The sequence below is a fragment of the Sciurus vulgaris genome (genome assembly GCF_902686455.1).
Source record: "Sciurus vulgaris genome assembly, chromosome: 18".
Classification (NCBI taxonomy): domain Eukaryota; kingdom Metazoa; phylum Chordata; class Mammalia; order Rodentia; family Sciuridae; genus Sciurus; species Sciurus vulgaris.
The window spans coordinates 14,227,654-14,243,351 of NC_136479.1; the positions used below are offsets into that span (position 1 = coordinate 14,227,654).

Genomic DNA, 15,698 nt, shown 5'->3' on the forward strand with positions numbered 1-15,698 from the left:
TCCCTCGGCAGCTTCCCTGTGCACGATCAGCATCCCTGTGTGCTGAGCACTGCCAGCTCTGTGGCACTGAGGGGACCCAGTTCCTACCCCTGCAGCCACACTGCCAGCCCCTGCCCAGGCTCAGCCGGCTGAGATGCGCATCCTTGACTGCAGACGAGTCATCAGCCCTCAACAAGGGCTGTCCTCAGGCCAGACGGTCCCAGCCACCTGTGGACCAGTCATGTGGTCCGCGTGGCAGGCCTGTAGGGAGGATCTGTTGTCCCACTTCAGAGGTGAGGGATCCAAGGCGCACAAGGAAGTCGCTTGCCTAAGGCCACAGCCCAGTGAGTGGCAGGGCTGGGACCCAAATTCAGGGCACCCTGCGTTCACACCTGCTTTTTTTCTCCTCTTGTTGGTGCTCACGGGACAGTGTCCCACACTGAGGAGGTTATAAGCCTGCATGCCTTCGACCCAGCAATTTCACCTCTGGAAATTTGTGCCACTTCTAATAGCAGAAGATGGGGAATGACCCAGATGGCCCTCGGTAGGGGCCTGATTAAGTCATGAGCATTCGTACAGCAGAAGTCCAGATGCCCCAGGGATGCGGCTGTGCTCTGTCCCCAGAGGAACGGCCCCAGGCGCACTGTGCAGAGGAGAGGCTGAGATGCAGGACATGTGCTGGGCTCTCGTAGGAGAGGGCAGACTGCTATGGGGCTCTGCTCGCCTCGTCAGCTGCCCAGGACACGAGTGGAAGTGGCGCTGGAGTGGCCAGTGCACGATGGCAGGAGCTGGGAGGGGACCAGCACCTTCCAGAGTCCCTTGCAATTGTGCGCTGTGGGGACGGCTCACCTTGACCCAGCACAGACAGCTGCCGGGTCCCTGCCCTCCCTTCCCACCAGGAACAGGGCACCCAGGGAGACTGCCGGGGTCTGTCCGGAGTGCTGTTCCTCGGGTCCTCTGAGGCGCCTGTGCGGGCAGGTGTTGCACGTGGCTCGTGCTTTGGTGCTCTTGAGTTTGCTGGTTTTAAACACGCAGTGGAACCCTAGCCATCTTGGGTGGAAATACAGATCCTGTGGTCCGTCCGTCTTTCACCACTCCATAAGGCGCATCGTGGTGTGGGAGCGGATGTCTGGGGGTTAATGATTGACAGGGTCGAAGCCGCAGGAACACAGAGACTGGGGCCTGGCTTTTGTTGGGCTTCACTAGGGGCTGTAGGCACAAGTGGGCTTCTGGCCTCCCTGCTTGCCTCTCCTTCAGAGTTGTATGAACTTGAGCCTCAGTTTCTCCACCTGTAAAATGGGGGTATCTTAGACCCTGCTTCAGAGTTTCTGGAGAGGATTAAATCAGAGTGTGTAGGAAGCCAGAGCACACGATATTTCCCCCGGAAGAGCTTGCTGGCAGCACTGGCAAACTTGACCAGTGCCCAGAAAATGCTGGTCTGTTCCCACTCTGGGTTTTAATCTATTTTCTTGTCCATCATGTATAAGAAAATGAATCAAGAAAGGAAATAAGTCTAGGATTGGATATTTCTCAAAAATTGTTTAGTAGTTTAACAAAATAAAAAGTAGCTTGTTTGAGGCCTCTTAGACAGTAAAGGTGAAATACAACAACTGTGCGTCTTTAGAAGCTCATTTTAGACAGCACACTTTTGTGTAAGAAGTAGGGTGTTTCCAGCAGAGTGTTCTGCGCACCGTGGGAGGTGAGAAACGGCCAGTGTGACTGACCTGCTGTGTGACCGCCAAGGCGAAGCAGCCGGCAGCCAGGTGCTGGGCTCTGTGGGCATCACAGGGGAGTCTCTGCGCCAGGTGTGGCTGCCATGGGGAGCCCAGGGCCCCAGGCAGAAGCAGCAGTGGCACTGAGAACTGGGGCTTGCTCCCCAAGGCTCCCGGGGCTTCTGATGAGCGTGGGCAGAGCCAGCGGGCTTGTCGCCCTTGGCAGCAGGCTGAGCTCGCCTGGAGAGCGTGTCGCGTCCGCTCCTCTGCCGGTGGAAGCAGCTGTCCACATCCTTCTACGAGCCCAGGTGCTCTGAATGTGCAGCCAGGCGTGTGAAGCAGCCGGCTGGGGGCGCGGGAGGCCTGTCGGTGCCTGGGCCCCGCAGCCGCTGGCGTGTGCTGCCCCCGTGGCCCTCACTTGAGCACGTGGAAGGGTCTCCCCGTACCGTGTTCAGCATCCACGTTCCTGGTCCTCCCGTCAAGCATCCCCGGTTGGACGCTGCGGCGGCCCCAGTAGTTACGTCTTCCGGCCACTTAGTGCAGGTGGCGGCTCAGCCCTGCTGGTTCCTCTGCTCACTGACATATCATCTGATCCACCTTCTCTGATCAGACGTGATCCTTCTGACGTTCCTCCTTTCCACTTATGTGGATGAGTTATTTACAGCCCCAAATAATGGGGTTCTGTAAAGAAACACTTATACATTGAAGGTGATTTGGGGGTTCAGTAAGTGAACTGTCATTTTTATCACCTGTATGTTGATCTGGCATTTTCTAAAATACATACACAGAATAAAGATCCCTGTACTGGTTTGAGAGCCCAGACTATCCCCTGGCTTTGTGGCTGGAGCTCCCTGGAGCACGGCCATCTCCATGTGTGTACCCGTTATCTGTGGCCGCCTTTGTGCTGCACCAGCAAAGCCAGGTGGTGAGACGGTGGCCCAGGACCTCCAGAACCTGCGGCACCCAGCAACTGGGCACCCACTCCCTGCCAGGCACGGGTCGGGTGCTGGGCATGTGCCAGAGAGCGAAGCAGGCACAGCCTCTGCCCTGTCACGCTTGCCTTCCCGTTGATCCTGAATTCCGACACCTGGGCCCAGGCAGGCCCCATGAGGTGGGGGAGGAGCTGGTGGTGGAGACGGGCAGCCCGGGCAGTGTGCCTGGCGCAGGGAGCAGCTTCGTCAGCAGCTGCCTGTCATCCTGTAAGGAGGGGCACGTGCCGACACATCTCATGAAGTTCTGAGTTTACCTGTTGGTAACTAATTGAAAAACATTAAAATACATCGTGGGCCAAACAAATGTGGTTTCAGGTTGGATCAGCCCCCAGGCTGCTGTTGCTGCCTGTGATCTAACAATTAGAATAGGATGAGGCCGTTTCCTGTTGAGCGCAGGGAGGAAATAGAGGCTCCTCTGGCCCCAAGTTTGAGTCAAAACTCTGAACAGTAAAATGGTCACTTTTCTCCCTCTCACAGAAAGGATGAATCACCTCTGATTAAAAACAAACCAAACTACCCCTGTGGCCCAACGTGCTGCCACTTGGTGGCAGCATGCTCTCACAAGTTCAGGGGTCCTGGGCAGTGACGTTGCCTCGTGTCTAATTAACAGGCGTCTACTTAGTGCTGGCTCCTGCCTGTGTGGCACTAACCCACATGTGCTTTTCCCCCCCAGGAAAGCTGGTCTACGAGCGCATCTTCTCCATGTGTGTGGATAGCCGCAGCGTCCTACCAGGTAACTCCATAGCTGTGCTCTGGGTGTTATTCTGCCCTGGAGTTGCGATTAGAATGTTTTTATCCAATGACAACTGGATTTAGTGACAACTGGTAGTTTTTGTTGTGTTTAAAGGAACACGTTGAAATCGTTTAAAAACTTCCGATCATCTCCGTCATCCAGAAACATTAAAAGGTTTTCAAACAGGCAGGGCTAGGAATTTGGGCAAGTATACTGTCACGTGCAGAAGTGGAAAGGTGCACAGACTCAGCCACACACCAGCTCGTTTTCCGCTGCAGCCTAGGAAGCAAATTTCTTAAGGAAAAAAAAAAAAAAAAAAGCCCAACGCTACACATAAGAATGATGTCAAATAAATCTACAGTAGCAGACGCTTTGCATCCACAATCTATGTGCAAGTGATGTTTGCATCAAATTTATTGCTGATCAGGTTTGACTCTCAGGAGGTTATTATGGGACAAGTGGATGATGAATCTTGTCATAAAATGATGATGGTGACATGTCTGACCATTGACCACTCTCTCCTCTCTGCCCTCCTTTTAACTCCCAAGCGTAGTTGCACAGGCCAACAGCCAGCCCTGCCACCTCCCTGCGCTCCTAACAGGGTGCCGCTTCCCAGGAGAGGACGGGAAAGCGTTCATCAGAGTGACCGTAACTTAACCCGTATTCTTCCTTGGTTCCTCCCCCTGCCCTCCTTTCCTTCACCCTCTCCTTCCTCCACCTCCTTCCCTCCCCTCCATCCCTCTATCTTTTAATGTTGTTGAGGATTCGAGAAATCTGGATCCTTTTGTGGAACTTAACCTGGCTGCTGGGACTTCCCTGTGCTACACCAGCAGCTGCAGACTTCAGCCAGCAGGTGGAATCAAACCCAAATGGGTGTTCTCTTTGGCGGCAGGGCTGGCGGCTGGACCCAGGCCTCCTGCCTGCTAGGCACACGCTACCACTGAGCCACACCTCAGCCCAGAAATTTTAGAAAGTTCTCTCTTCCGTTGTCATACGCTTAACCTCTTAGAGATCTGTGACCTGCCTCTGGCTTTGTATCTTCTACAGTCATTTTCCTTCCTCCTCGTTTTCACTGACTATCTAAACATTTTAGGACCAAATAAGGAAAAATGGGGCAGGGATGACTTCCTGCCCGAACTCAGAAAATTAAAAATTACAGCCAGTTTTCCCCTTCAATTCTCATTCTTGTCTAAATATATTAATTGGCACTTTTATTCATAAAATTCTGCCTAAATATTTTTATTTTTTTACCTGGAGCCATTCAAATCAGCCTTTTGTTTCCTCTCAAATGACTTCTTCATTATTCTTTTCTTTCTGCTAAAATCTTCATCTGCATGTTTTTCTCTGGTTCCAAGAACCTGAAAGGGGAAGGGGCAGACTTAGCTCAAAATTGCCAGTGATACGGGGACGATTCTCAACCAAAATCACGAAGAAAGCTTTGAAACCTACCCGCAGAATTCTGCCTGCAGAAATCACGGAGAAAGAGACCCGGGCGACTCGGGTTGAGTGGGGTCTTGAATCTTGGAGCTCTTTGCCTCAGGGGTTCTTCCTACTCAGCCCTCATGAGTTTGGAAAGACACTAGTGTCTTTGAGGTCCTGGAGAAATGCACTCTGGTCATTCTTCCCCCGTGGGTGGTTTTTTTAATCTTTCTAGTTAGCGATACACCACCTGGACACACCTTGAGAACCAGAGAAGCATGGAACCCAGCCGCCCCAGTTCTGCCCCAGCACCCACCCCACCCCTCTTCAGCCCTCCTGCGGGTGACGGTTTCCTAGCCCAGCATCTCTGGCAGCTGTCTGTCTCTCCAGGGCACAGCTTTGTTCCAGCCTGGACGAGGGAATCGGGTTTGCTGTGTTGTGGTTCTCATTCCCACCATCTGGGCACCTTCAGGTTTCCGCTGGCCGGCGTGGGCTGCTTCAGGATAAGCAGGGGCCTCAGCTGACCGGCCTTTCAGGTGCACACAGACTGAGATGCTGCCACGTCTCTCTAAGCACCGTCCGTGAGGACGTGGGGACTTGGCAGTGAGGGAGCGCAGACTCATTGGTCTCTTCCCTCCTGAAACGCCCGCAAAGTGCAGGGTTGCAGGAAGCACCATAAAAGAAAGATAACGGGAGCTGGAGGGAACGTCTCTGTGACATCCAAGTCTTTTCTGAACTAACTTCCACATTTTGAACCCACTCTCCATGTAGCATTCCAAGGGCCAAGGTGTGAATCATGTCGTGCTGTGGCTTTCCTCTGCCCAGACCCTCAGGTTTCCGTTGCACTTGACGGGGGGCGTCTTCACCAGGCTGCAGCCCTGCAGGCTGTGATGCCCGCTCCCCGCTTCCTCTGCACCCCGTCGACTTGCTTCCTGTTCTTCGACCTTGCCGTACCCACACCTACCCAGGACTTTTGCTCTGTTCCTCTCCCTGGGCTATTTCCTTCACAGTGAAGCGTGGCTGGCTTTCCTTCATAATTCAGGGCTCAGCTCCAAAGCCACCTCTAAGGAGTCTCCCCCAGCCACTAGGTAGGGAGCCCTTCCCATCTCTGACTCAAGTCACTATTCCAGTGCCTTTCGTCCTGTGGTACTGACTACCTTCAATTGTCATCTTACTGGTTTGCCTACTTTTTCTTATTTATGTGTCTTCCACCACTGGAATGTGAATGTCCTGAAGACAGCATCTGTCTTTACTTCCAAAGCCCAGAACACTCCTAAGGCATTTTTTTGAGCAAATGAAGTAAAGGAATATACTTCTTAGTTTGTTGCAAGACTTTCCAGTCCTGCGTAACACAGCCCTTTCTTAAGTTGACTCATGAGTTAGAAGGAAAGCCTAAGACTAGTGCTGGTGTATGCAAATTGTTGTATAGTTAGCAATCAGCATGCAGTGAATATAAATTGTTGTATAACTCACAGTGTGGGGTGTATACAGATTGCTGTACAGCTTGCAGTCAGTGTGGGGTGTGTACAGATTGTGGTACAGCTTGAAGTCAGCGTGGGATGTGTACAGATTGTGGTACAGCTTGCAGTCAGTGTGGGGTGTGTACGGATTGTGGTAGAGCTTGCAGTCAGTGTGAGGTGTGTACGGATTGTGGTACAGCTTGCAGTCAGTGTGGGGTGCATACAGATTGTGGTACAGCTTGCAGTCAGTGTGGGGTGTATACGAATTGTGGTACAGCTTGCAGTCAGTGTGGGGTGTGTACAGATTGTGGTACAGCTTGCAGTCAGTGTGGGGTGTGTACGGATTGTGGTAGAGCTTGCAGTCAGTGTGAGGTGTGTACGGATTGTGGTACAGCTTGCAGTCAACGTGGGGTGTGTACGGATTGTGGTAGAGCTTGCAGTCAGCATGGGGTGTGTATGGATTGTGGTACAGCTTGCAGTCAACGTGGGGTGTGTATGGATTGTGGTACAGCTTGCAGTCAGCGTGGGGTGTGTACAGATTGTTGTATAGCTTGCAGTCAGTGTGGGGTGTATACAGATTGTTGTATAGCTTGCAGTCAATGTGCACATTGCAGGACAACTTAGCAAGAGTTGCGAGCTCTTTTAGGCAACTGGAATCACTGATTTTTCCACCCTTTACCATGTCTCAGTTCTTTCAATGGGAAGAATTTTAATATGTAACCTCAGAGACTTATTTTTGCTTTTGGATTCAAGTCCCATGATTCAATCCCATGAAGAGGAATTAATGCCACCACACCCTCTCCCAAAAGACAAGATTGACAAATGAATCTAAGAATACCCTTAGCTTTTCCTGGGGGAATCTCTTGAAACTTGGGGGAAAAAAGTTACTTTGTGTGCAGCACCAGGGAGGTGAAAATGGTCCTTTCCCATTTTTATGAAAAAGGCAGGCAAATGGTTCTTGAATGACTGAAGCATGCCAGATATCCAAAAATAGATAAATACTTGAGATTGCAGTCTCAGAATATCTGCAGTTGTGATTAGTGCCTGTTCTCTGCTGGAGAAGGACCTAGAGTTTATCTTTTTTGCTGATTCCACAGGAAATTTTGATCACCTTAATGAAATACCACCGATGGCAAAATCAGGTGAAAAATGAGTTGGTGCAGAGCAGGAAGAGAGCTGAGTGCTCAGGGTCGTCATTGCTGTGTTCTGAAGCGGTTAACCTCTCCCACCTTGACGGAATTCTAAAAGTCTCAGTCACACCCAGTCATGAGTTGGGGCTCTAATCTCTGCCAAAACCATGCAGAACAGGTCCTTTTCCTGTGAGTTCAACCGTGGACACGTGGTATTGATAAGTTGTTTCCATCTTTCATTTTTTCCCCCACACTTATTCCTTACTTTAAGACGTATGTCACTTGGCGCTGTGGCGCATGCCTGTAATCCCAGCAGCTCGGGAGGCTGCGGCAGGAGGATCACCAGTTCCAAGTCAGCCTCAGCAAAAGTGAGGCCCTGTCTGTAAATAAAATACAAAATAGGGCTGGGAGTGTGGCTCAGTGGTCGAGTGCCCCTGAGTTCAATTCCCAGTACCAAAAAAAGAGATGTGTATCAAGTCCAAACCTGGGAAGTAAATTTATGCTTAGAAGAAAGAATGTAAACTGAGAGTTGTGGTGCACACCTAGAATCCCAGAGACTTGGAGGGCGAGACTTCAGGATCACAAGTTCAAGGCCAGCCTGGCCAAATCAGTGAGACCCTGTCTCACAGCATGAAAAGGGCTGGGCATAGAGCTCAGTGGTAGAGTCCTTGCCCCAGCCCTGTGCTCACTCCCCAGCACCACCAAAAGATACGTAGCTAGATATCGCGAGGTGAGGCGTGGCTGCCAGAGCGGGACAACTCAAAATAACGAGGGGGGCAGGGTGACCCCTGGAGCCAGGGGCCCTGACTGCTGTCTTGTTGCTCTCACGGATCAGTGTGGCTGCAGAGGTTCCCGCTGTAGCGTCTGCACTGCAGTCAGCAGGCAGGAAGGGGGACTGTGGGAGGGCAGCCCCTCCCTTAAAGATATTTCCCAGAAGTTGACTTGGTTTATATTCTGGGGCCAGAATTGGTTACGTGACCACACGTAGCTGAAGAAATGGCCCTATGCCCAGTAGAAAGAAAGAAGAGTTCTGTTAAAGAGGAGGAGAACAGACCATGGGATAAACGGCAGCTTCACCACAAGAAGACACGGGAAGTCCTGGCCCTGGTCCTGAGCCGGCGGCCCAACTGTGGTTTCTCACCCTGGCCTTCTTTACCTTCAAGTCCAGCCTGCACGATACCTAGAGCAAAAGCTTAGATCGTATTTCATGGGACACTTGCAGGGGCCTAAGCATCTGTAGTCCTCAGCAACGTTGCCAGTTACCCCAAGAAGCTCAGGACTGAATTGGAGGCAGAGGCCAGGATCGTAGGCTGCAGAGCCAGCCCGCACGGCGTGTGTTCTAGAGCTTAGATTTGCTCGCTGTGTGTCCTGGGCAAGGTTCTGAACTTGTCTGAGCCTTGGTCTCTGCATCTGTGACAGGTATTGTGGGGAAGAGGAGAGTTAATGTCAGTAAAGCCCGCTGTACAGTGCCTGGCACTTGGAAAGGACGTGTGTGTGTGTGTACATAGGTACGTGTGGTCATTGTCATCGACCATTCTGAATAGCGCCCAAAGGAGAGAGGGAGGAGAACCGTGCCCCCACCTTCTGCTCCTCGGTCCTGTTCACCAGCCTAGGGCCCGACAGCGGCCGTCCAGGGCCCCGAGGTTCAGGAGCCTGATGGGTGGCTTTGTATCGCAGATCACTTTTCTCCAGAGAACGTGAACGACACAGCCAAGGAGACGTGCCTGAACTGGTTCTTTAAGATCGCCTCCATCAGAGAGCTCATCCCCAGATTGTATCCTTTTCTGTCCGGTGATCTTCAAGACAGGCAGAGAGCTGCACGTGGTGAGGCCGCGTGGCAGGTTGCCCTGAAATTCGCCAGCCTGAAGAGGCAGGGTGTGCCCGGCTGCGGGAGCCCTGGTTACGCGCAGCGTCCTCTGTGCTGCTCTGGAGCCACGGCCACGCACCACGCTTTCCTTCCCTTCGGGGACGCACGCTTTCCTTCCCTTCGGGGACGTTCCCATGTGGAGACGCGTCACCGTCGAGTGTTTTCTCTGGTTCCAAAAACATGAAAAGACGAGGTCGTGCTTTTCTGCTCCAGTGTCGGTTTCGAAGAACAGAATTTGGTGTGCAGGCGAATTGTACCTCAGTTTTGAAAAGTTCAAGTTCATTTTTTTCCCCACCAAGCCTTGGTTGGAAATGCTCAAAACCCACTTTGAATTTCAACATGCAACCATCCATCAACACAGAACAGTTTCCAAAATTTATTTGTATGAAACCGTGAGAACCATACATAGAACACCAGCCTGGCTCCCTGGACCCTGGTTTGGTGTCCTCCTGCCTCTGCGCAGGCTTTGCCCCAGGGAACAGGCCACCTGGAGGTTGATTTCCTTGACAGAGTGTCTCACAGCTACGTGGAGGCGTCGATCCTGAAGTGTAACAAGTTCCTCTCCAAAACGTAAGGCTCCTCTTTATTTATTGATTTATTTCACGGTGCTGGGGATGGAGCCCGAGGCCTCGTGCTTTTGAGGCGAGCGCATCCTGAGCTCTGTCACCGTTCCAGGGCTCTTTAGCGTCCAAAGCCGTGACACTCCTGCAAGGCTGTCACGTGCGAACCACGCGAATGGTGAGGTGATGGTGTCTGTGCGTCGTGTATGCTGGATCCCGTGCCTTTCCTCAGTTTCTTGATCCAGCCACATGAGCACTTGGGCAGAGACTTGATTATGCTCCTACTGTAACTGAACGGGGAGGAGCCAAGGGCCAGGAAAGGTCCCTCGAGCAGCTGGTGGCAGATTGACTGTGCCGCACTGAACCCTGGCCGTGCCGTACCAGCTCTGCGGTCTCTGAGCCTCCGTCTCCCCTCCGGTGCATGGGGTCTGAAGTCCACGGGCCCACTGAGCGGCACACGCGGTCCTGAGTCGCTCAGGCCTGCAGTGGCTGCTGCTCCTCAAGGTGGTGGTGTGGGAAGTAGAGGCCTTGCCCCCAGGGCTGGGTCCATGGTGGACGCGGATCTGTGGGCAGCTGAGGGCTTGGGGAGACGAGATCTGCTTCTGCAGGGCTGGGCGGTGACTCTTGGCAGTCTGGGGCAAGTCTCGGCTCTCCACAGATCCCTACTTGGATTGGATTTAGAATTTTTCTTAAATGGGTGATTTGGATCTGGGGACATCTGGGATAGTTGGGGGTAACACGGTGCCAAAGAAGTTATTTTTCCTCCTCTGTGGCCGGGGGGCGGGGTGGGGGCACGTGAGGCAGAGGAAGGCCCATGCAGCAGGAGAGACGAGCTTCAGGTCCCCGGCGGGGTGTCAGAGGCCAGCCCCAGGTGCTGGGGGGACGGGGCACAGACACCAGATCAGTGCCGGAGACTGTGGATGCCCAGGGAAGATCAGGGGTGACCAGTCAGTGGAACATGGAGGGATGAACTGTTAGGATGGGTGAAGTTGAGTGACCTCGGCATGAAGGTGAGGGTCCGCCTCCCGTCCAGCAGATGGCAGGAGGAGTGGAGCCCGAGCTCTGGGGAGGGGAGGCTGTTGCTTTGCCTTAGGAGGCTCTGAGGCTTTGACCTTGATTTCTTCCTGGAACGTGGGTTGGTTGGTTTGTCTTCCTCCCTGAATTTAGGAAGTTTAGCCTTATTTTAAAAATAAAAGCAGGAGTTCTCCCTGGGGCATGACGCTGCTCTTTCCTGTCTCCAACAGGGGAATCTCGGAATGCCTGCCCAGGCTGACCTGCATGATCCGAGGCATCGGGGACCCGCTGGTGTCCGTGTACGCCCGCGCTTACCTGTGCCGGGTAGGCTCCGTCCCCCGGGGAGGGGCTTCGTTAGCTGCTGATTTTAGGACACGGCTCTTCCACAGAAGGTAGAGCTGGAGGGTTTCTTTTAAAAGTCAACTTTCAAATGGACCAACTCACCCTGCCGGCATTGGGGGACATGGAAGGTCCCCTGGGAACATGCTGGCTTCAGCATCGCCCCTCGGTTTTCGCTGGGAGCCTCCTGGCCTTTCCCATCCAGGTCGCTTTTCTCTGACTTGAGGTCCCTTTGCCTTGGATTTGATGACTTGGTTTTGTGTTTTGGAGGTTTTTGTTCTCCTTGAAGGGTTGGCTCAGTGTGCAGCTTGCCTGTCTGGTGTGACCGCAGGCCACAGGGCCTGTGTAGCCTGACCCCAGGCTTCAGGACTGACCTGGGCTGCTGCCCAGGTGACCAGGTGGGGGGGTTGTCGGGAGTCAGTTGGCTTTCTCTCCTGTGAAGCACCAAGAGGACGCCAAACCACGTTCTGTGTTTGATGAGTGACCCATGGAGAGCGTGGGGCCTTCCTGCCACCCCGGGGCTTTGCTTCCGTCAGGATGCCCCAGCAGGGGTCCTCACACTGCACCCCCATCCCCTCCCAGCTCTGGGTACCTCGTGCCAGACTTCGCTGCCCCTGATGACCCACAGACTTCCTGGGGGACACAGAGCTGTGCTCAGAGTTCGCCACAGACACTGATACCTGTTCAGTTACAGGCAAGAGCAGGGAGCCTTTGAGTTGTTGCTTCTACATGTCATCTGGCAAGTGCAAAAGCCCTGTGGTCTCAGGTGTCAGAACACCTCGGTCACTGTCCTTAGTGACAAGCACGCACTGATCATGAAGGCCTGCTCTCGATGCAGGGCGCCCATGGCCCACAGGCCCACGTGGCAGCATTGTCCTGGAATCTGGGGTGGGATTTTCCATCCAGGATGCCGGGTGTCTTTCTTAGAGTTTCACTTTCTGAATACATCGAAACTCGAGTCCTCCCGAGGCTGAGCTTGCCCTGCTGACCGTGTTAGAGGCGCCAGGCCCTCCGGGTTTGTGTGCACTCCATTGCCTTTCCCCTTGGGGGACGTGCAGATTCTTTGAAGGCACCTTGATTTCAGTTGAGTAATAGAGTAATGAATTAGACTTAGATCAGGCCAGGTGTGGTGGTGCACACCTGTGATCCCAGCCGTGTTGGAGGCTGAGGCAGGAGGATCACAAGTACCAGGCCAGCCTCAGCAGCTTAGCAAGACCCTGTCTCATGTTTTTAAAAAAAAGGGACTGGGAGTATAGTTAAGTGGCAGAGAGCTTGTTTGGCATGCATGAGGCCCTGGTTTTCATCCCTAGCACCAGGGGGAAGAAACACGCTGTCTTACAAAGATGATTCTGCTTCTTAAAGAAAAATCAGAAAGGGAGGAAATAGAACTTCTTTCCAGACCTGTTGAGTTTAAGTCTGAAGTGAGGTATGTGAACTAGGGAAAAGGTAACGCTTGGTGCATATAAGGTGCCTTTGAATGGCAGGTGCCACTCAAAAACAGTGACAATGAGAAGATGCTAAGGACAGAGCAGACCAACCCTGAGAGGCTGGTGAGGGGATGCCCTGCACCAGAGGTGGTTCCTGTCAGTATGACCACTGGACCAGGGGACTTGATGCGATAGTTACTGCACGTCTTTCAACATAAAAAGAATATGACACAGCCTGTGCTTTAGTGAGGATTCTTTCTGTTGGAAGCATCAAAAACCTAGTTCCTACTATTCAAAACCCACAGGGGGTTTATTGACTTGTGTGTCCGGAAGAGTGCAGGGTTGTGCAGACATGGCTGGATCTAGGGCCTCAGAGTGCCTTGTCAGGAATTGACTTTTATTCTGTGGCTTGCTCTTTACATATGGTAGCACACAGCCACTCCAGACTTCTGTCCTACCCACTTTACAAACCCGGTTCGAAAGAGCGCCTTCCCCAAGTAGGTCCAGCCAGTCTTGGGCTGATTTCAGTGGACCCTGATGAGTCATTCCTTTATCCCTGGACCCATTGCTGTGGCCATGGCGTGGGATATGGTGCATGGCCACGGTCAGGCAGCACCCCAGGGACTCGGGGATGTGGTGTTTTAGCACAAGCCACACGGTCTGAGAGGGTTCCAGTCCCCAAAGCTGAGTTTGCTGGTAGCAGAAGTGAATTCCAGGCCGGCAGAACGGCAGGTGGAAATCGCGAGCAGCTACCCTTGCTACTCTGGGTACGTGTCTTTTGGGCCCAGACAGATTTCCAAGCTGCTCATCTGGCTTGAGAAGAGAGACAAACAGAAGCAGCGAGTGGGTGGGGCGTGGGGGGAGCTCGAAGCTGCTTTTACAGGAAAGTGTATGAACTCCTCCCTCAGTCGGTGCCCTTTTAGCTCATCTCCTCTGCTTGTCCCCGGGGCCGGCTTTTGCTGTCACCTAACGGGTAATTATTGTCTTTTCTACAATATGATTAAGTGGAAGGAGAGACAGTAGAATCGGAACGCAGTGAAGCCGGATCTGATGTTCATTGTTAGTGTTATTTTTAATCGGTGTGCTTGTCCTTGGAAATACCCCTTCTTGTCCCCAACAGCCAGAAAATTGCTCTGGGACTTCGCCCACCAGTGGTTCTCCCAAAGTTCTTCCCAAGGGATGGTTCACAGCCATCCAAATGGCATGGTTGTTAACCTGCATGACCCCTGGGCAGGGAGAGGTGAGTGGGAGGAATCTGTCCCCATGGAAGGAACGGAGTCCCTGGAAGCAGGGTCCCCTTAGGTGGTTTCCGAGGTTAAGCAGCAGTTGGGAATGGAGGCCTGTCTGAGGAGCTCGGCTGAAGCACTTGCTTGGGGAGCCGCTTTGGCGTGGTTTGGTTTTGAGCTGGCGCACTCCCCTGCCCGGCTCGGCGCTTCCCGGGCCATCCCGCCCTCTGCCCTGCCCTGCGGGATGATCAGCCCGCTGCTTTAGCTGGAAGCCTGTCACGATCTGACTTAAATGCTAAACTCGGAAGCCAGCGAAGTACAGCATTGGTAGGCTTGCTGCTTGAGTGCGCATCTGTCTCGTGCGTGCCTGGCAGAGGTTGAACCTGTGTTGCCCTAACAGTGCCTCAGTGGAGACCCAGCACCTGAAGGCCAGGCTGACCTTCACGTTGGTTGGGGAAGGGGCTGGACCTCCTGCAGAAGCACACTGTCCCCCAGAGCCACACGCGGCCTCTTCTGTAACCTTTGGCTTCCTCTGATAAGTAGAGGTGCTGTGCTGGTCCTCCCTGCAGGCTCTGCGGGAGGGAGTGTCACGGACGCCGTCTCGAGAGTGTGTCCTCCTCAGGGCTCTGTCGATCGATCTCTTGGTCATCTCTTCAGAAATAGTCACTGCCTGCCAGAAATCGTGATGACGATGACCGTAAAGGTCTACTGTTTATTAAAAATAGCTTTGGTGGTTTTCTCTCCCCTAAAAATAATGCATGTTTATTGACTAGGAAAAGAGACGGGCAAAAAACAAAATTAACGCGCGGGACTTTTCACATATATATATATAGATATTTAATTTACAAAGATGGCCTCGCACCGTCCGTGCCTGTTTTGCAGCCTGTTTTAAGGTGGTTCGTTTCGTTTGGCTGCAGGTGGGAATGGAAGTCGCACCCCACCTTAAAGAGAGCCTCAACAAGAACTTCTTCGACTTCCTCCTCACGTTCAAACAGGTACGAGAACCACGAAATAGAAGTTAGGGGACAGTGAGCTCACGAAGCCCAGAACGCCTTTGAGCCTTTAAATGTGCAAGCCCTCGATGACACTGGGGCCTGTCACGGGCCATCGAGTGTGCTGATGGCTCTGAACCGGCCGAGCTTTACTGTGCACCTGTGGACGGGCCACAGCTCCACTTGGTGAGCCCTGCGCCCTGGCCTCTGCTGGCTCCATCTCTGCCAGGTCACCTCTTTCCACAGCTCACGTTCCCAGAGCAGCTCAGCTCGGTGACATGGGAAGCTCCTGGGGGGAAAGGTGCTCAGCAGGGCGCCAGCCTTGGTGCCGAGCCCTCCATCAGGGCAGAGAAACCAGGCCACTGCTCCCGGGCCGCCGGGCGCTTCCGGCTCGGGTTTGGGCCGTGAGGCACGTGCGCTGTGCTTGCTGCGATCCCTCCTCTTCCGCCTGCGCTTGGTCCTGCAGATTCATGGAAACACGGTCCAGAACCAGCTGGTGGTCCAGGGGGTGGAGCTGCCCTCCTACCTGCCCTTGTACTCGCCCGCCATGGACTGGATCTTCCAGTGCATCTCCTACCACGCCCCTGAGGTAAGTGCCCCCTGGCTTCAGCAGACTTGCCTCCAGGGCGGGACGCTGGGCCCCTCGCCCCTCCCTAGTGTGACATTCCTGCACGGTGCCCTGGGATGTGAAGAGGGTCTTTTCCCAACGGCTCTGGTAATGTCCGTGCCACCTGCCCTGACAGGAGGCTCAGCACCGAGGCTGGTGCCGTGCTGAGCACCTTCCCAGGTGGTCTCCTTGAACAGGAGATGGCCATCCCTGAGGCCATGTGTGAGGACGCACAGCTGGG

At 53.4% G+C, this 15,698-nt stretch overlaps 1 protein-coding gene across 4 annotated transcripts in view; it reads left to right on the top strand.

Annotated features, from left to right (window-relative positions):
• Positions 1-15,698, top strand: part of VPS35L (VPS35 endosomal protein sorting factor like) — a 98,551-nt gene that overhangs the window by 26,021 nt on the left and 56,832 nt on the right. For all 4 annotated transcript variants that reach the window (XM_079120848.1, XM_079120846.1, XM_079120847.1 and 1 more), the window contains exons 9-14: positions 3,357-3,416; positions 9,103-9,199; positions 9,815-9,862; positions 11,097-11,190; positions 14,776-14,853; positions 15,317-15,439. In XM_079120848.1, coding sequence (XP_078976974.1) covers positions 3,357-3,416; positions 9,103-9,199; positions 9,815-9,862; positions 11,097-11,190; positions 14,776-14,853; positions 15,317-15,439 — 500 coding nt within the window. The remainder of the gene's footprint in view (positions 1-3,356; positions 3,417-9,102; positions 9,200-9,814; positions 9,863-11,096; positions 11,191-14,775; positions 14,854-15,316; positions 15,440-15,698) is intronic.